A 24,320-nucleotide genomic window follows, 5' to 3' on the forward strand; every position below is an offset into this window, starting at 1 on the left:
CTGACATGAGCGTTCCAGAACTTAAAAAATGTTCCAGATTTTCAGACCTACTTCATTTGAGATTTTCAGAAATCGCTCTGGCCTGGAAGTTCAGAGATTACAGAAGACTCGCAGATTTTTTTTTAGAAAAGCAAGCCAGGAATTTAAGAAGAATTATTAATTTTCTAGTCTAATAAATTAAGAATCTTGTAAACCGTTTTGATTTTCTAGTAAACGATTAATTTTTAAAGCGCTCCTGAGTATCTGACATGACAGTTCCTACACTTTAGAAATGTTCCAGATTATTAGATCTGCTGACTTTAAAGAGTTTCAGAAACCGCTCTGGCTTTCTAGCGTTCTGGTAGGCTCCTGATTATTTGACAAGATCCTTTTGAAACTTGAGACACTTTCAAAATTTTAAGACCTAACCAAGTAAAGAGTCTAAGAAGCCGGTATAGTTTTCTGGTAAGCAGTTAAATGAAATAAGATGTGTCCCTGATTTTTTTTTGGGAAGGCCATTCAAGGACTTCTGGAATATTCCATATTTTCGGAAAAGACTGATCAGGAATTTCAGAAGCGTTCTTTATTTACTGGTCTGAAGTCTCAAAATCTGTTACGACTTACAGGAATAAAGCCCATTAGGTTTGTACGCCTCCCTTATTATCTGATAAAATCGTTCATGAACTTTAGAAATGTTCTTGATTTTGTATGAAAATCGACCAGGTATTTCAGAAGCGTTCTAATTGTTTGACAAACAACAAGAAGACTTAGATGCTATCTTGTTTCCTTTAGAAAACTGGTCATGTTCCTGAAGCGTTGGGAGTTTTAAAATGATCAGAAAATTCAAAAGTGATCTTGTTTTTATGGACTAACGAGTTCGAAGTCTTACCGACTGTTTAGGCTTACTGGTAAGCTATTCGCTAAAGTTATCTGCTAAAACTTTTCACGAACTTCAGAAGTCACTACCTCTTGCATACTTCAGAAATATTTCAGATAATCTGACAATATCGGTAAGGATTTTGTAAAAGTGTCCTTGATATTTTTATTAACTGACAAATCTATCCTGCTTTTCTGAGAAAACAGTTTATAAACAGGGTCGTTTTGGATTTTACGACCATAGAATTCAGAAATTCCTGAAGTGTTCTCTGCCTTTTCTGTTCTGATGAACCATAGAGACGGCATCAAAAATCTAAGAAACCAATCTCAGAGCTCTTAAATTGAATTTTTCTTTTCTAGATTTTCCTGAAAATTATTTTTTAAGGATTCGTAATCCCTTCTCATTAATTTGGATAAAAATTTCAAAACTTTAAGAGTTTTCATTCCATTTAGAAATTAACAGTTCAAAGACTTCAAGAAGGAGCATCAAATGTTTAATTGGGAATTCACAAAGGGGTTGGAAGGCATCATAAAAATTAACTCACCATTCGATGAGGTTGAGTGAACACTTTTATCCACTCTCGTGGGTTTATTCGTACTAGGTGGCCTCGTGGCTGCTGTGTCCAGAGGGGGTGCTACCACCTGTAGATGTGGCGCCACTGTGCCATTGAGGCCGGCTTCTCGTTCAAAGCGCCTCAATTTCATTACGGAACGTCGTCGGGCGCGACGACGGAAGTAGCCGCTGGGTGAGAAATCAATCTTCGGCCGCGTATCAGCCCCAATCCGCGAGGATGATACTCGACCAAGGTCCGTGTCAGCTCGTACGGCTACCATTTGCTGTCCACTGTGTCGCTGTGGGTTCACGTTGCTGTCGCCAAGAATGCCTGCGTGGGCAGAAAAGAAGGAGAAAATGAGAGATGAAAAAACGCATAAAGTGAGATGGAATCCCCAGAATGATGCAATTTCCCGGCATCCCCAATCCCATATAATGACTGTGTTTATTTTAACGAGCTACGAGAGGGGGGTTTGGGTGAGAAATCAAATAAAGACGCCTCGGCCATTGGAGAGGTTTTCATTTGGGTGAAAAAGAAGTAAGTAAGTAGCCATGCAGCAACCCCTCCTAAAATAGGGTTCTATGAGAGGAAATAATGGGAGTGTGTGGACCCGTCGACTTTAATGATGACCCCTTCTCTTAAAGCCGAAGGAAGCCATTCAATTACTCACTGTGTGGCGATGTCCCTAATTCACATCTCACTCCCTCTCTCTCGTCTATATAGTTTTATGGGCTCCACATGATTTAATCAAGTTGCCATTGTATGTAATACAACCCCTAATTTAATTCCACCCCACCCCTCTCGACCCTCCTGTTTCAATTGAGAAAGGAGCGCGCATAGCGAGAAATTTATAGTTGATGATGAAACTTGGTCCATTGCCATGAAGAGAGACCAACCAACTAATTAATAATGGTATTACATTTTTAAGTGCGCACAAAACAAATAGATGGGGATTTTCGTTCATTCAACCCCCTCTGCTCAACCCTCCTATAAATAGCGAGCATTGAAAGACATAGCGCGCGCATTAGGGTGCACCCCAATATAGCAAATTGACGCGCTTTTCGGATAAAATTAGTTCTCATTTAGATTTATTTGTCTTGTCCTTATCATCTTGGTTTAGCTTCCACACTTTGAAGATTGTTTTATGGATATTTAAGGAGGGTGGATATAGAAGCTAAATGATTGGACTTGTGGATTTTTCTTTGTTTCTTTCATTTTCTTTTTAATGGTTAAGTTTATTTTAATGGATTAGGGGTAAGTGGGGTAGAATGGTAAATGTGAAAAAATAAATAAAAATTAATATCTCAACAAATAGTGGGGGATAATCTGTATAGTATTGTCATTAGTCGGACTTTGTACCCCTGCCTAAGCCTAGAAAATTTCATAATAATTGATCCAATATTTTGGCTTTTATTTGAAAAACAATTTTTTTGAATCTCTCAACTACAAACATTAAGTTCTGGCGAAATTCTCTGCAAATTTTTTGATCCAAATGCATTCTTAGATAGAGTAACTATTGCTAAACACGAATCTAATCTGAATTTTTCAAAAAAAAATCCGTATCTTCCCGTAGAAAACTGATAGTAAAAAGAACCCCTTGGGGCAAAATGGTTAATTTGCTGTTTTTTTTTAAATAACTTTTTAAATTTTTGAAAAAAATATTTTTTCTTAATCAGTATAAGTATTACTTACAATTTAGGATGTTTGATCACTAACTATAACCAATTTTTATGAACTAAAAATATATAAAACAAAAAACTGCAATTCACCATTTTACCCCAGGATTAGGGCAAAATGGTGAAAGTGCAAGGGTTTGGAAAATGGCTTGAAAGAGGCATTTTCCCGTTGAGATAGAAAGAAATTGTGTGAGACAAAGTTGTAGCACGGAAAATTTGCTATAAGATAGTTGTCATGGGAAAATTCAAATATTTTCAGGGAAATCAGGAAAAATTATTTCCCAAAAATTCACCATTTTACCCCAGGTTCCCCTACATGTATATATATATTGGTTCATTCTATGTGGAAAAGAGAATAATATTCTTTTGTATTTAAGGACCTTAGTCCTCGTGTGTTGATCACCCGCATTTCTTCACGCTGCCCAAAGTGTGATTGTTCTGTGGGAAAGGATATTTTCATTCTGGCATATCCGAGAGAAATGTTTGGCTGGATGGGGAGGAGGCGGGGGTGGTGAAAGCTCTTGGGAAATCTACCGCAAATGGGCAGGAAATGCCCACATGATGGGGTGTGTGTGGGCTTTTTGTCTCCTTTGATATCATTTCGAGTTGACTTTGTTTATCTAGTGGCCAGAGGGGGTGAAATTGGTCATTAAGCAAACCCAGAGGTGGTGTCACCCAATATCACTCAAACACCCAAAATTCTTTTCCTCTCTCTCGCTTCTCTGTGTTGCTCTTTTGAGGGTACTGACTGCGGTATATTCTACTGAAATTTGAGTCTTTGGTACATATGTACATAGCTAGTATGGGGTGAAAATCATCCTGGGAATTTTATATATGTAGGTAGGTAGGTACAGTTTAATTGGAACCGCAATTTATTTTATCCCATATTGCGCTTCAATCTCATGTGCAACGAAATTTCAACTTTAATAGATGAGAGATTTATGGGAAATTTTATTTGAGTGGTTGTGTGTGTGGTATGAGACAAAGTGGATATGTTGGAGAATTCCTTTTTCCACCCCTCACCCCCCAGTACAGTGGTGCTGCATTTAAATATGCGGCGGTGAAGTGATAAACCACATGCATCACACTCTTTGGTGAGGGTGCAGCACATACATAATTTTGATGAAACATGAAGTCTAACATAAGCACAGAGAAGCCACCCCCGCTGTACACTCCACATACTCCTCCATGCAGCCATGTGCGAGGCAAACATCGTCCCCAAAAACCCATGCGATGCTTTCCTCTCTCGCTCTCTTGCTCAATTTTAGCGTTTTCATGTTATGCAAATAAATCGGAGCCGTGGTAAAATGGTGGTTGTAAAAATTTGCATATGAATGATGACTTTATTTATTCGCCACACACTAGAATTATACATAACCATCCTATATAACACGAGTCACTCTTTTTTTTTTGTGAGCAAACCACCGCTGAGAGTTAAGGGGACGAGACGACAAATTGGGGCGTATGCATGGGGATGAAATGTTTGTGGAACACCCCCCTTGCAACACATGAAAAATTGCATGTGATTGATTTGGCGGAAGGAAGATGGGAGTAATTTTGGGGACGTTCACATGGAATTTGCATTGAAAAACCCAGACACTTTAGCGCTTTCAACTTCCGCAGTAATTATGGCATTGTGTGTTGGACATCTGACTGGAGCACCCCCCAGAACTGAATTGAATAATCTTGATGGCGATTAAAATGTTGCACATTGTTATGGATATTTTGGGGGTGAATTTAATGATTATTTTTTCCTCCTTTGCCTTTTGTACATCATCAAATTGACTTTTTGATGAATATTCAGGCGTACAAATGGAGAGAGAAAAAAATATTTAATGAGGAAAGCTCAGGGGAAGCTTTGATATGTAGCATAAGTAGCGAGGTCATTGACATTTGTCCTTTGATGTGGCTTTTCTTGGTTAGTTGGATTTGTTTATCTTTTGAAAGTTTCTGTGGATTACCAACGTTTTAAAGAAACTTAAAAGCCCTCTAATACATTTTTTTCATGATCAGGAAAGCTTCGGGAAAGCTTTGGCAAATAACAAAGTCAATATATCTTTTAATTTAGTGTTTCTTGGTTAATTAAATGTCTTTTTCTTTTCAATGATTGTTTTTTTTTTCAGGTCCCTACGTTAATAACATCCATAGAAACGTAAAGTGAAAAGTTCAATGTCTAGAAAAGGCAAGGGGGGTTTATCTGGACAAAATTATTCGAATCTTCGAAAATATTCGGATTATTCGCTAATATTTGAATGATTCGCCAAGGAAATTCAAAAATAAGTCGTCTAAAAATTCTAAATTTAAGCATAAAAACACTTAAATCAAACCAAAAGGTAGTAAATATAAGCCGAAGAGTTCTTAATTCAAGCTAAAAAAAGACTAAATCTAAAACCAAAAAGTCCTAAATACGTTTTTGATGTTTTTTCGGTTTTGAGTTGTTGGGTTTTTAGCAAAAGATGTTCGTGAAGTCAAATATTCAGATTTTTGAAAATATTCGGATGATTCGCTTGAAGAACCAAAATATTCGCCAGATAAACACCCCTTGGAAAAAGGTCGTTAAAAATAAATCAGAAAAAGGCGTCAAATATTGAAGAAAAATCGTCAATCTTTAAAAAAACTATGCGTTGAACGTTAGAAAACTAGTCTCAATAATTAGAAAATGAATATCAAATGACAGAAAAAAAACAACGTCAAACGTTACAATTTACTCAAATAAATTGTTAAAATCTCTCATTTTGAATGCAACAGACACTTATAAAAAAAAACTCCTTAATAAAATTAAAGCTTAATTTCCCTAATTCCATTGCTGAGTACATTCTAACTCAACTTTATACGTTTAAAGGGCAACTTGAGGACAAAATGTTCAACAGACATCCCCATTTTGATAAAAAACAAAGCTGAAATAAACTATTTTTTGCTTCAAATACCATAAACACCAATATAAAATTTTCTCTGGACCCATTTCTAGCATTTTATTTCTTAAATTCTTCACATGTTTTCCCCAAAAAGTCGGAGCTTTTCCTACACCAAAGAAAAAAAACAAATACTGCGAATATTTCCTCACAAACATTGTGCTGAAATACATATCTCTCTCGTGAGAATGAGGCTCGTTAAATTCCTCGAGGGTCGGTGGGACCTTCGCCGTTCACCCCTTCAACCCTTACACGGAGCCTCATTCTACGCGTATTTTCAAACGCACTGAGAGGAAAACCCGTGAAAACTCGAGAGGAAAATGTAAAATTTCTTTTGTGTGGTGAAAAACAACATTGATTTGTTTGCCATTCAGGGGGTGATTGTAGTAAAATTGTTTTCATGAGTTTTTGCAATCTATCTGCCTCCATTTGGGGTCATTTTTCTCTCTCTTTGTTTCATGTTATTGGGGGATGCATGTAGAGGAAATTTTGGGGGTGGTTGTTGAACAATGGATTGGCCTTTTTCGGTTACTCTTTGGCGCTTTTCCCGGAGGGGGTCTAAAAAAGATAAGATTTTTCTCGGTTGTGTGTGGAAAGTAGAAACCCCTTTTCATGGCGGTGAAAAGTTTTTCCAACACGCCCAAATTAGAATTATCTTAATTGCAGGAAACTTCAGAATAGGCATGGGGTTGGCTGGATAGCAAAGGGGCTCTATCATTTCCGCCATGGTCACGTGAAAACTTTCCGTGTGGGCGAGAAGGGGTTGGAATGGGGAAAATTATGCGGAGAGAAATGGGAAAAATTTTCTGGGCTACGAGTCAAAGTGTGTGACTGTGAGTGAATGCAAAGTATGGACCCTACGGACAAGACAAGCCGAGAGGGTGCTAGCCAACACGGGGTGACCCTTTTGCGTTGAAACTTTGTCCGTTGATTACCGATGAAGTATTTTAATTGAGTTTCGGAATTTCTCCGGCGCAACTCATTTGAATACAGAAATTAGCAATTTCGCCTTCGATGGATACCCCAACGTGGAGAAGACTCTCCTTTTGCCCCTTTTGCCCTCATTTTGTCGTATGCGAGAGAGAATGGCAGAACCTCATACACGACCCCAGTGGGTTGAAGAATTTCCGGGGTACACTGAGAAATTTTCCCCAATTAGCATTTCGTTTTCCATATCTTCTACTCTTTCATCCAATGACGGTGGATGCTCTTGTATTTCCCATTCAGAAAATCATTTCTACAAGAAGAGCATGAAGTAAGGTTACAAAGACAGTGAGTGACACAAAAATAGGAACAGGAAATATATTTTTAAATAAAATTTTTCGAATATTCAAGTAATTCGGAATAAAACAGATATGCCTAAGATTCAGGTTATCTGAAACTTTTCTAAATGATCGGATTTTTTTGAAATTTTAATTCTGAATATATACGGACAACCAGGCGCCTCCATCTTGTAAAAGTAAAAATTTTAATAACAGATTTTTTTTCGAAAGAAATTAAAAATAATTAATGACGAAATAAATGAATTTTAAAAATTATAAAATTATAACAGAATTAAGTTTCTGTTAATTTAAGCGAACAGATTAGAAAAATTTACTAACGGTATTTGCAAGTAGAATAATAAAGAAAATAAAAATAAAATAACCTGCGAACAGAATCAAAGAAAATGTTAAGAGAATAAATAAATTATTATGGAATAATTTACGAGAGTTAAGAGTTTGCTGACAAATAAGACAACTTTCTGATGGAATATAAATATATGCAAGAGAATAGCCTTGTTCTGACAGAGTACGAATAGAATCAAAGAATTTTCTGGAAGTATAAATAAATTGCTTACAGAATAGAAGAATTTTTCTGGCAGAATAGAACTACTTTAGGAAAAACAATTTGCTGACAGAATTTACTTTAAGAATAACTTGTCAAAAGAATAGAACTATTTGCAGACAGAATAAAAAATCCAAACAGAATTATTACTTCATGTTTCCTTGTTGATAAATTTTGCTAAGATTCTTTTCAATCTAATGCCCAAGTTTTATTTCATCAAAAATTCAAAATTTTAACCCAAAATTCTCCAGAATTTTTGTCCGCCACTGTAACAAATATGAAATTTTTCGAAATACTTATTAAGTCACTTTATCAACTAACCCATAATATCACTTAATTTTAATTTTGTTTACGTGAAAGAGCTCCAAAGAGAGTTTATTAACGGGGCCAAAAGGGTGTCATCTCACCCCAATTTAAACGAGAGAAGTTGCGCGCGTATGGGAGGGAAAAACGAGGGTCGTACACCCATTTATGGTCTCAGCAATTAATTAAGTTGAGAAAGGTGGACTCCAATTTTCATTTAAAATCCACCTCCTCATGCCGTTCAAGTTGTTTGTGGGGGTAGCACGAGGGGGTGGCGTGTTTGTGACCCAATTTCCACGCAATGAAAATTACTCAACTCCTCCGTGAAGCACACAAAGTGCTCCTTTAAATATGCAATCAATTGTTATTACATACAATTTAGAATTTTTAATCAATGGCATCATTATTGGGGCATTCCTGGAAGTCCATTAGATGAGTGCCTTGTCAAGTAGTAGAGGGAGTGCTATACCTACAATATATAGTCGTTATGTACTGCATAATAACCGTTCAATCTATATAATTGCGTATGCTATTAAATAAAAAAAGAGAAATTACCTTCTGGCTTCAAAAAAAATAAAATAAAACGAAGAACTTACAATTTAAACGATTAATTAACCTTTTCTATGCCAAATCTAGGCCGTCATAATGGCTTTTAATAATAGAATTTAATAAATTCATTTAGCAATGGGGTTTTTTGCGAATCATCTGAAATTGGCAATTTATCCGAAAATTGGCGAATAATCCTAAGTTGGACGAATCATCTGAAATAAGGCGAATAATTCGAAGATTGTCCGAATTAGACGAAGGCTGGCGAATGATCCGATAGTGAACGATGAATCCGAATAAAGACGAATCATCCAAATAAAAGCGAATCACCCGAAATTGGCAATTTATCTGAATCTTGCTGTATAATCCGAAAATCGTCGAATTTCGGATGATTCACCTTGGTTCGGATTGTTATTCGATTTTAGGAAGATTCGCCTTGATTCGGGTAATTCACAATGATTCAGAATATTCGCTAAGATTCGGATAATTCGTCATTATTCTTATTATTTGCCAAGTCTCAGATTATTCGGTCAATTCGTAAATCTTGCAATTATTCGCCTTAATTCGAAATAAGGCGAATAATTGCAAGATTTGCCAATTAGCCGAATAAAGGAGAATTAACCGAATAATCTGAGACTTAGCGAATTATAAGAATATTGGCGAATTATCCGAATCAAGGCGAATCTTCCGAAAATCGACCAACAATCTGAACCAAAACGAATAATCCGAACCACGACGAAACAACCAAATCTCAGCCAATAATTCTATTCTCGGCGAATAATAAAAATATTTAGCGATTAGTCCGAAGATTTTCATTCAGGACAAACTCTTTTCGACACTTAGGTTCTCTATGCTTGAAAATAATGTTCTTGAAAGAATTAAAAACAATTCTTATAAATAAGTGTTCATAAATGCCAAAACTGTCCAATGAGAAAAGGCAAAAATTCATTATGAAAATTCTCAAATATCTCTTCGCTTTCTCTCTCAACAGTTGAAATTTCTGGTGAGATTCCAACCACACCACCCATCCTCTCTCGCACATCTACAGAACAGGGGTACGGGAGGGTGCCGTTTTTCTGCACAGAGAGCGAAGAGACCTCCGTGGGTGGGTGAAATGATGATGGTTGGTGCTGCCAGAGAAAGATGCAATAAAATATAATGAAATTTTCGGTTCCTGCACTTATCTAATCTGAAAAGCTATAAACAAACAAAAGCTTCTGTGGCAGCAATTCTCCCTCGCAATCCCACCCCATCAACGGTTGTTGGTGTATATAGCCAAGTGGCACTCACCCATCCTATTGTCTGTGAGCGCCTTTTGGGATGCTGCTGTGCTGAAGTGAAATCCCCCATCTATATGAAATTTTTCTCGCACCTCGCCCCACCATCGAGAGAGCCTTATAGTCTCTCCTTTTTTTTCCATCCTCACCCGCCTTTTCTTTTCGCGCTGGTTAATTATCTCTTTAATGTTGTGGAAATTTTACAGTTGATGTATCGCTTTCCAGATAGTTACTGGGGTGTACGACGTACATACTTTCTACCCGCTCTCGAGGAAAGCCAAAAGAAGAAGCAAAAAAAGCGGTGGGGTGATGGAAAGAGAATTTTCCACAAGAGGGAAACGCCTTGGCCACAGATTATAATTTCCGCATGCTAAAATGGGGACAAGCAATTTGGGTATTAAGGTAATTCCCATCTCTACCCTTCCTTAATGATTCACTTCAATGTGGTGAAGGGGAGGATTTTCTTACAGAAAACCGTGAAAAGATAGTAAGAAGAGAGGAAAATGTATATTTTTTTTATTTTATTTCTAAGTTGATTATTTTTGTACATAGTATCTGCAATAATCTGAAATAAGTGTAACCATACAGAATATTAACTTAAGAGGTTCAACGAGCTCAACCCTTTATCTCTCTATTAGTAGAAGAATTGAGTTGTTATTAAGAATAATATGAGAGTAGTCAAGAGTAATTTTTGGTTTTTAAGAAAAAGTATTAGAAAATTATTTTATTTTATCAGCAAAGTAATTTAATAAATTCCGAAGATTTTTATTCAGATAAACACCGCTTTAATAAATTTTTATCAGCAGAATTTATTCTGTAAGCAAACCGCGTAAATTCTTTATGCAAAATTTATTTATTCTGTCAGCAATCTTATTAGTCTGCCAACATATTTTCTTATTCTGTCAGCAAATTGAGATTTATCTAAGCGAATAATTCCATTATTTCATCAAATAGAATTATTCTGTCAGCAAACAAGAGAAAATTGATATTTTATTGAGATTCTAAGGCTGTCAGAATTTTTTAATATTCTGTCATCAAAAGAATACTTTGAGTGCAAAGTTTCCTTTTGTCTATCTGGACAAATAAACCATAAGAAAATAAAAAGAAAATCAATGAGAAAAGTCAATTTTCCTTCTATTTTGCTTTCAAATTCTTCTAATTTGTTAACGATCATAAATATCTTCTATTCAGTAATAATTAATTTAAATTATAAAATTATTTATCTACTAAAAAATATATATTTAGTAATAATTTTACTTTAAACTAAACAGAATAACATTAAATGTACTTTTTGAAACAACATAATTTCGTCTTCGCGACAACTTTCTTGACAAAATAAATGCATAAATAAGACAAAATAAACTTTTATATTTGTGATCAAACCACCCCCATTCCACCAACACCCTTAAAATCTTCGAATTTTCGTCTGCATGAGAGCAATTCCGGAGAGCACGTGAGGCCCCATGAAGAAGAGAAAAAAAGGCACTGAATGGGAAAAAAGGAAAACAAAGTATAAAATAATATTCGAAAATTTATTTATTTCCATGGGAGTCTGTGTGTTTCTGTGCAGATGGCGTAAATTGATGTGTGCTGTTTTTGCGGGGTGGGGGGATGGGGATGTGGGTGGGTGGTTGTAAGTCTTTTCACCCCACATTTTTTTCCACCCTCCCGCGTAGTCTTCCATCAATTTCTCTGTTTCCTCCTCGGAGGGAATCATCGCTCCATTTTGCCACCCTCTAAAATGGATTCCAGGGTCGTCTCTGCGTCACCCCCTCTCGCACCCCCTGTGGGATTTTTCAAGCATCCCCCCTCCCCACTAACCCCCCCCTGTTTTTGTTCCACAAGGGATGCTGAGTGCTCCAAAATTGGATGTGGCGGGAATTTAATTTTAGCCCGACACCGCATAACATTAGGGCAAATGGGGTTAATTCTTGTTTTTTTTACATTCTGTATATGTTACGTGTATGTCTAAATTGCTGTTGTTCCCCAAGCAGTGGTAATTGACTCCAGAGGCTGGGTGGGAGGAACTCCCCAAAAAATATCAAAAGCCTAAAGACCGAGAAGGAAATTACAGACACACAAAAGTACATAATATCCAAAGGGTTAAACCCACAACCCCGGAAGCTGTGGCCAAGCGAACGGAAAACCTAAATGGCAAAATGTGCACCTTTTACCCATAAAGACCCAACGAGACCTATTTTCCCAAATGCTGCCCTATTTCGAAATAATTTCCAAAATATGTCGAAAGTAGCTGCCCTATTTTGGAAGGAAATCATCTTTCGAAATATATTCGGCATATTTCCTTATCAAGCAGCCCAATTTCTGCCCTATTTTTAAGTAAAAAAAAATGGGCAGCCCAAGTGGAAAATATTTCGAAAAAGTTTCGACCCTCTTCTCAATAGGGAATTGGATGTCGACAGTCTGTCGAAATTTTTCCTTCCTTCATTTCCTTTAACACTTGGAGGACCCAACATTTGGCACAACGCGGAGGATCAAATTGGTAATAAGTACCAGTTGATAAAATATGCTCAATAATTAATTATTAATCAGTTTATTGAACAAGGATCGAAAGTTTCACTAATTCTCAATCTCCTTCAAGCATTCCTACACCGAATTACTAAATATTTAATTTAGAAAATCGTCACTGGAAAAAAATTGCGTAGAATCGATGCAAAATTGCCAATTCAAACGACTTTTTTAGCTACAATTTTACATAATTTATTATTGCGCCTAAATAATCACAAACTTTGATTCTTTAAGTAACTTTTTAATCACTTCCGGCAATAAAATTAGTCCACATTAATGATTTTTACCGAGGAAAAGTGAACAAGAGTACTTTATTTGGGAAATATGGGGAAACATAACCTCAAAACCACGGCAAAAATGTATGGGATTTTGACTGGTAGTTATTACCAATTTGATCCTCCGCGTTGGATTCTGACTTTGACCTCAATTATCTTCCAAAGAAAAGACTTTTCTCGAGATTTTCTTTCTGCTATCTTAAAGTAATTAAAATTCCCTACACATAGATGCTAAATTCATCGAGATAAGTCCAATAGATTTTATTCTGTGACGATATTAAGGTTTCAATTGGTACCAATTACCAGTAAAGTCCTCCGAGTGTTAATATTGGGAAAAAATAAGGCAACATGTCGACTAATATTCGACATGCTTTCGACAATCTTCCCAGTTTTAGCCCTATTTCTTCCCAATTTCTGCCCTTCTCCAGATTTTTGATTTCATATTTTGTCAACAGATGGACTTTAAGGTTTTGAGGTTAATGAGCTCAATGGCGTACTTATTCGTGCGCGGCAAATCAAAAATTTACTTGCTAAAATTAAATTCGATTTATTAATTATCTGAGACTTTTGCATCCAAAATAACTTGACCAACATGTTTCAGGATGTGTAAAGAAATTTTAAAAATGCTTTCAACAAGGTTTTGGAAAATTTCATTTTTTTATGTGCAATTAAAATATAATTAAAAATTTGAATTTGTGAAATGCAATGGCATTTTATCGCCTATGGCAAATATTCATGTCGGGAAAAGGGTGTGGCATGGTTTTCCAAAGACCAAGCGTCAGGATAACTCGCAATATAAAAATATTAATATTTATTAATATCGTGTTCCATTTTGTCTTGGCATTTTATTGTTGTCATGTAAAATAACGCCATGGAGGCCCCAATATAATCATCTGATGTGTGAAAAGAGCAGAAGAATATAAAAATATGTTGTTTGAATTGAATATCATTGGAGAGAAAGAGAAGAATAATGAGGAAATCAAGGCAGTACATGTCGACATACTTTCGAAAATTTTCCCTATTTCGACGGTCCGTCGAAATATGGTCGGCCACGTTTCGACATCACTTCCCAATTGGGCAGAAATAGGGAAGATGCTTTCGACGAACTTTCGACAGAAAAATTGGGATTTTTATTCCCCATTTTTCGTCAAGGCGTCGAAATTTTGACCAATTCTCGCCCTCTCCTTGCCGACGGATTTTCGAAAATTTTCCCTATTTTCAAGCGATTTCTCTCCTTGGGGAGCGACTTCATCCAAAGGATCCATGCTTATATATTTTGGTTAAACTTTAAGAGAGCTTTTGGGCTATGCTGAATTATAAAATATGGTCAAAAAATCTTACAAACCTTATTGAGTTTTTTTTTTTTGAAAAAAATAAAATGAATTAGAAGTTTAGTTAGAACTGCTAGAAGAAACTACATAACTTTTGGGAAAAATTACCTCAAATTATCAATGTAGATTTCCATTTTAGATCTTTTTTCTCAAATAGTTAGGAATGTGCCACATTTGGTAGAATGTTCAGTGATATCGTCTACAACTAACAACATTTTCATTGAGCATCTTTCATTTTTTTTAAGAAAACATTGTAAATACTTTTTTTTTAATTCAACAAATTAAAACTTTTTTTGTACAGCTCATTTTCTCCTCAGTAGTGTTTCTATTTAATAAACTGACTGAATCCAGAATTTCAAGTCTCTTTGAGATTGTGTTCCTCATTGCAAAAGAACAAATTATTCATCTTATTTGTAAATCAACAATTTATTAATTCCACATTCGAGTGAGTCACTTCATCAAATTCACACAGAAAATCCACCCCTTAGGCGCCTTAGGGGTGAATGTCTCTTTGTATTTGTCACGAATAAAATCCACTCTTACACACCAAATAGGGAACGGATCTCAATTTTGGCGAAGTATTCATCATCATCCTTCATTAGACTGGAGGGGTGGGGGGTGGGGGGCATATCGGAAGGCTCTGTGGGGGATGAACAAGGGTATTAAGTCGTTTACGTTTTAGAGGCAAACAACGATGCCCCGGAGGTGATAACTCCTTGGCGAAAACTTGGAAGTGCTCGTGCAATTTAACCCTCCCAAAGAGGGCCGGGAGGGACCCCCTCCGACTCACCGGGCGGTGGGTCCAGGAGCGAAGATGAAATTCCAACAATGGGCGGGTGATTATGAAGATGATGAGAGGTCTGCACCAAAAGACCATTTGGGGGCTGTACCATAATATTTAGAGATCCTCTCCGTAGCGGTCTTCAGCCCCTCTCCCGCCCGCCCCCCAAAGCTCCCACTTGCTTGCGCCATTTAATCTGCTTGGTGCGAAATGTATATATTTTGAATAATCTCCCAGGCAAGTCGCAATAAATTTTTCCATACTCGCGCTGCGAATTACCATGAAAAGCACCCAAGATGGATTTATGGCGTACAAACGTCGAGAATGGGGTGAATTGCTGCAAGAGTACTACTAACGTTCATTTCATTAAATTGCTTTTTCATCCCCGTCCCTGGGTTTTCTTCTTCATCCTGCACACAAACCAACCCCCCAATATTCGGCCCTTTGGGGGTTGCAAAATGGACCGAGAAAAAAAGATCAGGGAGGGTGGTGTAGGGTTTGATTTGAAGCCCCGAAGGGTAGCTTGTGGATGTCCGTCAAAGGGATGAATTTCAAATCTCTGCCGACTTTCATTTGCGACGCAAACAAAAGGATATGCCTCAGACACCCATACTATAAATCTCTGACCGCTTATCACCGATAAATCCCCAAGCTTGGATTCTGGGTACAGCAGCTACACACACACACACCCTTCTCAGTCGGAGAACATCCAAGAATCCTCCGACGAACGAAAAGGGGACGATGGAGAACACAAAATTGTAGAACGCCCCTTTCTTTGTTCCGAAATAAGCAAGGCTGTTTAACTTACATAGGATGCTTGTACATGAACGGTGTCTTTTGCTACTAAGTCGGTTCTAAGTTCCTTACGTCAGTATCAAGTTTTCTTAAACCAGGATTTAATAACAAAAAAAAGGTTTACTAAGGTTAGATCAGGCTAACTAAATAGGGACCAGTCTAGCTAGATCCATAAAAGTGTTTAGTCGTAGTTCAAACTCCTAAACCTTAAAAGATTAAAAAAAAACTAACCTTAAAAAGACTTAAGTCCAACTAGAAAAAAAAATTTGGTTTATAAAATTGAAGCCTAGCTTAACAAAAATAGACTAGAGGAGCTTTTGCTAGAACAAAGGCAGACATTGAGCTGCAAAATTCAAGCAGAACCAGCATTGACTAGTCGTAGTTGAATCTCTGATCTAAATACTCTTTCTGCTATACTTAAATCCCCTAGACGATGTTAGCCTTAAGTTCTGTGATCTGGAAATCATTTTATTGTCTTGCTCCTTACTTATTTTATTGAATTAAGTCTAAGTTAATAAAACTATAGAACAGACAATCGCCTCTGCCCCTTGTATTACAGTTTTTCATCCTTGACAATACTTCGTCAGGTTCAGTTCTTATCTGTATTGTCTCATCTTTTCAGATCTTCCTTCCATTATACCTGTCTAAATTGATTTTTCATCTCTAGTCCCATCAGCTCTTTCTTTGAAGTACTTCTGGATGATATTCTGTAAACTAGAGCTATCTGGGTTTGCTCAAATTGAGATAGTTCTAATTGCTTCGTTGTAATGATGTTTCAGTTCATATTTAGTCCTTGTTCAGGAATAAAGAACATCCTTTAAGCCTTTAAGATTCTTCCCAGAATGTTTTTTTTTCAAGGTTTCAACTTGGACTGTGTCTGAGTGTCTTAAGCGCTCTGCAAGGCGCTCTGGTTCTAACCTATGTAACAGGAGAACTATGTTGACTTAATTTATACTAAACTCTGGCCTCATGACTGTTAGGCGTGAAAAAGTTTACAAACTAAGTGTAGAACACCTAGAACAACCTAGAAGGTTGCAGAGATACTTATCAGCATCTTCTATAAAAGCTCTCCAGTATCAGTCCTATATACTTCACCAAACAAACAAAAATCTTCTACCGGATTTCGGGCCTAAAAAGTGGCTTTAAACAGATTACATTAGATCTGTTGACTTTTGAGCTGTACAAGTTGCAAATGAAGCTGCTCCACCTTGGGATTGACTTATAAGAGTCTAGTGGAGCCAAGCATAGCCAGCATCACGCATTCAAATGGAATTTTATCGCCTTATCGCGATAGACCACACAGAATTTTTGCTTTTCTCAGCTTTCCTTACCCAACATCGTATAAATCTTGTGCGATGTGGCAAGAAAGAGGCATACATGACGTAAACATTCCTTCTTGGAAATGACCTCGTTTCCCCTTACCGTTGCAAAAAATAAGACTTTTTATTTGCATCGAAATCCGAGATGTTCACAAACCCCTTAATATTGCTCGCAATTGCTTTCTGCCCACAAATCCCTATCTATGCTGCTATTTTTTTCTGCTGATTTGCTTCTGTGTGGTAAATATGCGTGGGGTATAGTTCTCTAACATGCCTCTGTGGTTGAGTATTTTGTGACATAAATCCACTGTCATGGAGTGATTTACGGCAAAACAAATAAGCCAGAAATAAATCTCTGGCAGCAATCTGACAAAGTTCTAAATATCGCATAAAAGCTAAAAGTTAATTATTGGCTTTTACAATAAACTCTCCTATATACATAGCATAGTTCGCTCTATTGGATGTGAAGCATATTCAAACATTCTCTCCGCCATGCATCGTACATCATCAGTGGACGAATATTTAATGGAATGTCATTATGGGGGAGTTTTATTTTAAATCCTAATTGCATTTTTAATCCACCCACATAAGCATATCCCCATGCATGCTTCGCCACTTTGCATTATTTATGCAATTATAGCGTTATTAATCACACTAGAGGGGATTTTCTTCTTTTTTTCCTCTCCCTCTCTCTCTCTTCTCATTTTATTTCACCTCACATTGGTAATTGGTACATTTTCAATTATTATTCACCGAAAGAGCTTAATAACATTGCTCCTGCGGGAATATAATTAATGTGGGGAATTTATGAAAATTCATATGAGGAAACTTTTATTAGCAAATTCCTCTAATAAATAAAATATAAATATTATGTATAAATATAGTGAAAATTGCTATATTGGCTCATATGCGAAAGCTGCAAATTGCTTCGAAATTATATAAAGAAAGAAGAAACTTGACAGACTATTGAAAGCATTGAAACATTGATGTTTACCACACCATTATCTGTTCTAAAGAATTATTTCTCATTAGTTAACAAAGTCATAAAGCTTTCCAATTATATTTGAAATAAAAAATTCAATATTTAAACAGAAAACTTTATAGCAAGGGGTATTTATCTGAAAGAAATTATTCGGTTCTTCGGAAATATTCGGATTATTCGTTAATATTCGAATGATTTGCCAAAGAAATCAAAATATTGGTTTTCAGTCACAAAATGGCTCTTATTGAGAAACAGACGTCTGAAAAATATTTAATTCAAGCCCCAAAAGGACTAAATTTAAGCACAAATTAGTAAATTCAACCTGAAGCGTGTTAAATTCAAACCTGAAAAGGCTGAGTCTAATATTAAAAAAAAGCCTAAATTAGTTTTTAATTAAAACATAAAAAAGACTAAAATTAAAGCCTAAATAGTAGTATATTTAATCCGAAACGCGCTAAATTCAAGCCTAAAAAAAGACTATATTCAAGCAAAAAATATTTTTCTCAGTCCTATAAAGGCAGAGAATGAGGAACAAAAGCTTAAAACTTAAGTATTTTTCATTCAAGCCTAGAAAGAATAAAAGGTAGTAAATTCAAGCCGAAAAGCAGTAATTTCAACCAAAAACATGGTAAAAACAAAGCCTAAAAGTATTATTTAATTTTCAGCTCTAAGAAGGTAGAGTCTTCAATCTCAAAAATGTAAGGAAAATATGTAATTAAAGCCTATAAAGTAGTAAATTCAAGCCGAAAAGGGCTAAGTTTTTTTTTTAAATTTTTATTCGGTTTTGTGTTTTTCGTTTTTCTTTAAAGGATGTTTATGGTTAATTTAAAAATTCTGATCTGAATCTGATCGAATCAGATCTGATTCGCCTCAATAAGCAAAATATTCGTCAGATAAACACCCCTTACTTTAATATCTTTAAGTGAAGCTTTAAGCTAAAGCTCCCATAAAATTATTATAGTTTGGACTAGTTATTCCTAGAAATATCTTACAGATATTAGATATTTTAAAAAAATATAAATAACGTTCTTTTAGGCAAGAAGCTTTCTCAAAGATGTTTAGACAGATCGTTTTCCATCTCGATCTCATCTGTTTGCATTAAATTTTACACAAATATTTAATTAAGAAGAACTTAACAGTAAAACTAATTAATAAAACATTGTTTAAAGACAAATTATTCGCTTGTTCGAAGAGGGAGAGAAAAAATGAGGAGAAAATTAAATAATTCATTAAAAGCAAAACAGCTGTACACGAGGAAAAATTAAACAAGTCGAGCCCAAAGCTCATTCTATCCAAGTCGAAGAGGTTTAAAAAGAAGTTTCTCTCTGGAAAAGTACCAACACTGACTTCTCTTTGAATTATCGTGAATTGAGGCATAGCAACAGATATTCAAGCATGATGCAAAAAATTACATAATGAACCTAAAACAAGGTTAAAGTTAAGCCAAATAAGTCACAGATGTTTCAATACGTAAGAATCTATTTGCTTAGATGAAGCATTTTTTCGATTCAAGGTGTATAAAAGCTCCTGGAAGGTAGATGAGAGTATCAGTTAAGCAGATTTTCAAGCTAAAGAAACTTAACTAAGATGCGATTCCTTCTTTTGGCCTTCTCCGTTGCTTTGGTGCTTTCACCAACATTCGGTAAGACATTCAATCAAAAGAAAATTTTTTGTTGCTTTTAATAATTATTTTTCCTTTAACTTATGTATTTTTGTAGCCAAACCAGGTCTTTGGGACATTGTAACTGGTATTAATGATATGGTAAAAAATACTGCGAATGCACTCAAAAATCGTCTAACAACTTCTGTGACATTATTCACAAATACCATCACCGAAGCTATAAAAAATGCAAATTCTTCTGTTTCGGAACTCCTTCAGCAAGTCAATGAAACCCTTACGGATATTATTAATGGTGTAGGACAAGTGCAGAGTGCCTTTGTGAATTCAGCTGGAAATGTTGTTGTGCAAATTGTTGATGCCGCTGGAAATGTTTTGGAAGTTGTTGTTGATGAGGCTGGAAATATCGTGGAGGTAGCTGGAACAGCATTGGAAACTATCATTCCACTGCCCGGTGTAGTGATTCAGAAGATAATTGATGCTCTCCAAGGAAATGCAGGGACTACATCGGATTCAGCTTCATCAACTGTGCCCCAACAATCTTAACTACAACCGCAATGATGTTGTCTTTAACGGAGAATTTTTAAATTTGAATATCAAAATCCAAGATGAAATATTCAGATTTTTCAATCAATATGATACGAAATTTTGAAATTATTTTTCCGACTAAAGCAATTTGTAAAAGGAAAACCAAATAAATATTTGAAATTGTAGAATAATTATGTTTTTGTTTTAACCTTTTCGCGTCCACATGAAACATAGAAACATTGAAACATGCGCTCTTATCACGATATTTTTTCTGTGGATAATTTAAGACGATTTTTCTCAGTCAGAAGGTCTTCTTTGGCCTCTTTTGCGTGAATTTGATGTACTTATATATAGGGGAAGACGGGGTAATTTGGCCACTTTGGCAAAGTCATTAATGGGAATATCTCAAGTATGGTAAATGCTAGAAAATCCATTTCTCCACAGTTTATACTCCCCATAGAGATAATCAATCGTACCAAGTTTGAGGAAAATCCGATCATTAGATTTTCTTTTATTTGATAAAAATCATTTTTTCACTTTTTTTTCAAGTGCTTTTGGCATTTTGAAAGTACGTCATTTTCGATATATTTTTAACGTTTAAAAATTTGTTTATACGGCATTAAGAGTAATTGACCCCTATAAACATGATGGTGTCATTCATTTTCCGATATCTCAAACAGATTTTCCTGTGGAAATGGTTTTATCCGGAAAATTAGAGTGGGGTAATTTGGTCACTTGAGTTTTTCCGGCACATTTTCCGACTTTTTTTGAAATATTCATCGAAAATTTTGTTTTTGATTTTTGGCCCTCTAGCGGTCACTTTTGAAACTTCAGATGTTCTAGGGAGTTGTAGGGTTTGTTGAGAGCTTTCATTTGAGCCCGGTTTGATCAAAATCGGTCAAGCCGTTTTCGAGTTACGGTCGATTTTCGATGAAAAATTATGGCGGCCGGAAAATTTTTTTTGGCGCATACGTTTTTTGGAATGTGGGGACCCTAATTCGTGCTCATCCCAACTTTGAGCCCGATCTGACGACTTTCGATTTTGCTCGGTACACAAAAGCTGTGTCTGAAAGAAACACAGCTAAAATGATCATGTGAAGTGAAATGTTCAGATCTTCGGAAATATTCAGATGATTCGCTTAAAAAACCAAAATATTCGCCATATTGAAAAATCATAGAAATTTCCCTCCTTGGAACACAATTTTCCCCTTTATATATGATTGGATATGGATGATTTTTATCCATTAATTTAGAGACTTGTACAAGAAACTCAACTTTGCGTCACCAAATACAGCTGATTAATCAAATTACAAGGCATAAATAATTGTACACCAAGACGCATGTAGACGGATTATTATAAACATTTTCCAATAAAATATTTTCGACTAGTTATTTCCAGAAATATCTCACATAAATTGGAAAATTATTTCCCAATGAAACGTCTGTTGTAAAGTATTCAAAGACATTCAGTCAGAGCGGCAAAGTTTTGATGTTCTAACTATGTTTAGATAGCTCAATAAAGTCTTCTAGCTGTCTCATCTGTTTTCCTAATGAACAACAGGTAAGGTGAAATTAATAATTAAAATTACACATAGTCCTTTAACAAAAAGAAACATTTTCGTTGTCGAAAAATAAATGAAAAGACTTGAAAAAATAAAATAGTTCATTATAGCGCATAATTAAGGTAAAGCAGCTGTACACGGGGAATCTTTTAAAAGGAAAAGGGGCGGCTCAAAAATGTCTTCTCTATAGAATAGTAATATTTTTTTAAAGTCATGTGATGTAAATTACGAAGATCAAAGATTTGCAGAGAGCCACAATGAAGCATCCACGTGATGAGGATGTACACTAGTACATAAGGCCTCTCAGAAGGGAATTCAGAGCATAAGTCTAGCAGAGTCTCAAGCTAAAGCAACTAACCAAGATGAAATTCTTCATTTTGACCTTTTCTGTTGCCGTGGTGTTGTCATCAGCAATTGGTGAGAAAATATTCATAAATTATTGTTAAATTGTTCCTGTTCTTGTTCTTGTTCTAATTTTTACTTTAACACTTTTTGTCCTAATTTCAGCTATACCTGGACTATTGAATACTGTTACTGATGCTGTTGGTAATACTGTAAATGGTATCCAAAACGTTGCTAATGATGCCTTGAAAAGTTTCAATAATGCCATCTCCGAGGCAATTGAGGGTGCAGATTTGTTTATAGGGTCAGTTCTGACTCAAGTTGGAAACATCATTGATGATATTTCTAGTGGTACTGGAAAAGTCCTAAGTACCACTATTGATGCAACTGGAAATACTGTAGTTGAGATCATTGGAGCCACTGGAAATTCAACGGAAATCGTCATTGATTATGCGGGAAATATCGTGGAAGTTGCCGGAAAAACCGTGGAGTCTGTCATTCAGTTGCCTGCTAATATAATGTTGGAGATAAATTATGCTCTTAACAAAACATTAACTGAATCTCTTGGAGAAACAGGTACTCCCCAACTGCCCTTACCGTTACCACTGTGATTTGAATCTGAATTGCAATTCAATTCAAACATCCAAATCTCGCCAACCGTCATTTCCGCAGGGATTCAGTTAATGATCTGAATGATGCCACCTTATAGTGCCACTGAAGAAGATACAGGACAGGATAATTATAAAATTTTAACTAAACCTCCAATTTCTCAACGAAAGTCTTTATAATTTGAATCAGTGAAATTACGAAATTGTATTAAGACGACTAAAGCAATGTTAAAAGGAATTAAATAAACTATTTTAAGCAAGCATAACCAGCATAATCATAATGTTTCTTTTCAAGCAAAAACCTCTCCACCCTAAGGAAATTTGGGAAAAATTTAATAAAAAAAATGATTTAATACTAAAACAAAACATTTTCGCAAATCATTCAAGAAAGGATTTGTTTTTAAGCCCCTGTATGACGTAAGAACTTTGGAGAGAATAATTAATTAAATGCAGAATATGAAAAAAAAAACAATAAATAAATAAGAGAAGTAAAAAAAGCTGCTCAAAAGAAATCTTCAAATATGATAGAACGGCTGATGAATAATTAATCGCTGGAAAAGTACCAATGCGCAAAAGTTCCCAAAATTTTAAATATTTAAACAACAAACTTTCATTGATAAATTAATTAAGGTCACACCAGATATTTGAACAATTTGCTGAATTCATGTGATGCGCCTAACTAAAGCCAAAGATTTGCCTGCCAAACAACTCGCAGATGTTTTAGTGTGTCAGAGGAATCTATTTGACTAATTGCAACGTTTTGATCTTTGCGATTTTAAGTGTATAAAAATCTCCTTTAAGATACATCAGTTTCAGTATCAAAGTATCAATTTAACAGTGTCTTCAGTTAAAGCAACAACCCAAGATGCGATTCCTTTTTTTAATCTTCATCATTGTCCTGGTGTTGTCTTCAGTAATTGGTAAGATGTTGAAATATATAACTCGGTGAAACATAAAGTTGTAATAAATTTTTCTTTTACCTTTATCTCTTTTTTGAAAGCTAAACCAAATCTACATGATGCGATCGACAATTTAATTATAGCCCTTGGATTGAAATGATTCTATATTGACAGAACTTAAACGTCTTGAATCAACATGCGACGAAATATCGAAGTTATAATGATGAAATAAACCTAACTAAAATTTTAACAAACAAAAAATTGTTGAATAGATATTAAAATTCATTGATTTTTGGTATTTTCAAAATTCAAAATGGCCGTTTTGCTATAGGTACCGTCGACTACTTTCCATACAGCTACAGAAAACTTGCTTGCGATTCACACGTGAGGTTTTTTTCTAACGTTTATTGCTTTTCTTTTTTTTTCAAACGTTTGCCAATTTCTTTCAACGCTGGATTTTTTTATTCGAGGTCCAGTCTCAAAAGGTTTTCTGTGTAACCGTGAGAGTTTTTTCTTAGGTCATAAAATTAGGAGTTTTTTTTACCTTAAAAATTCGAACTTTATGGACAAATAAGAGTCCCAATAGCACCTAATATGTGTCCGTTTGGATAAATTGATCCTGGGAAATGACGTATCTTGTCTGCTGACATGTCAAGTTAAACTTATTGGCCAACCCCTCCACCCTCTCTTAGCCAATTTTTGCAATAAGAATGCAACACGATGACTCTACTACAATAATACTGGAAGAATTGCTTTTGCTTGGGAAGCCAAACTACAGCACAGGATTCTTGGAATATTTGAAATCCT

General features: G+C 35.6%; 3 protein-coding genes across 4 annotated transcripts in view; 2 read left to right on the plus strand and 1 right to left on the minus strand.

Moving 5' to 3' along the window:
- The window catches only part of LOC129794946 (uncharacterized), a 271,489-nt gene that overhangs the window by 86,776 nt on the left and 160,393 nt on the right, over window positions 1-24,320 (minus strand). For both annotated transcript variants that reach the window (XM_055835884.1, XM_055835883.1), the window contains exon 3: window positions 1,401-1,739. In XM_055835884.1, coding sequence (XP_055691859.1) covers window positions 1,401-1,739 — 339 coding nt within the window. The remainder of the gene's footprint in view (window positions 1-1,400; window positions 1,740-24,320) is intronic.
- On the plus strand, window positions 19,503-20,293 carry LOC129794948 (uncharacterized). The gene is made up of 2 exons (XM_055835887.1): window positions 19,503-19,598; window positions 19,675-20,293. The coding sequence occupies exons 1-2, from the start codon at window positions 19,544-19,546 to the stop codon at window positions 20,118-20,120; spliced, it is 501 nt and encodes a 166-aa protein (XP_055691862.1). The 5' UTR covers window positions 19,503-19,543; the 3' UTR covers window positions 20,121-20,293.
- Window positions 21,985-22,880, plus strand: LOC129794947 (uncharacterized). The gene is made up of 2 exons (XM_055835885.1): window positions 21,985-22,081; window positions 22,172-22,880. The coding sequence occupies exons 1-2, from the start codon at window positions 22,027-22,029 to the stop codon at window positions 22,615-22,617; spliced, it is 501 nt and encodes a 166-aa protein (XP_055691860.1). The 5' UTR covers window positions 21,985-22,026; the 3' UTR covers window positions 22,618-22,880.

Source organism: Lutzomyia longipalpis, chromosome 4 (assembly GCF_024334085.1).
Source record: "Lutzomyia longipalpis isolate SR_M1_2022 chromosome 4, ASM2433408v1".
NCBI lineage: Eukaryota > Metazoa > Arthropoda > Insecta > Diptera > Psychodidae > Lutzomyia > Lutzomyia longipalpis.

Coding starts and splice junctions, on each gene's coding strand:
- LOC129794948 (XM_055835887.1), top strand. CDS start 19,544: ATGCGATTCCTTCTTTTGGCCTTCTCCGTTGCTTTGGTGCTTTCACCA. Junction 19,599..19,674: donor GGTGCTTTCACCAACATTCG/GTAAGACATTCA, acceptor GTATTTTTGTAG/CCAAACCAGGTCTTTGGGAC.
- LOC129794947 (XM_055835885.1), top strand. CDS start 22,027: ATGAAATTCTTCATTTTGACCTTTTCTGTTGCCGTGGTGTTGTCATCA. Junction 22,082..22,171: donor GGTGTTGTCATCAGCAATTG/GTGAGAAAATAT, acceptor TCCTAATTTCAG/CTATACCTGGACTATTGAAT.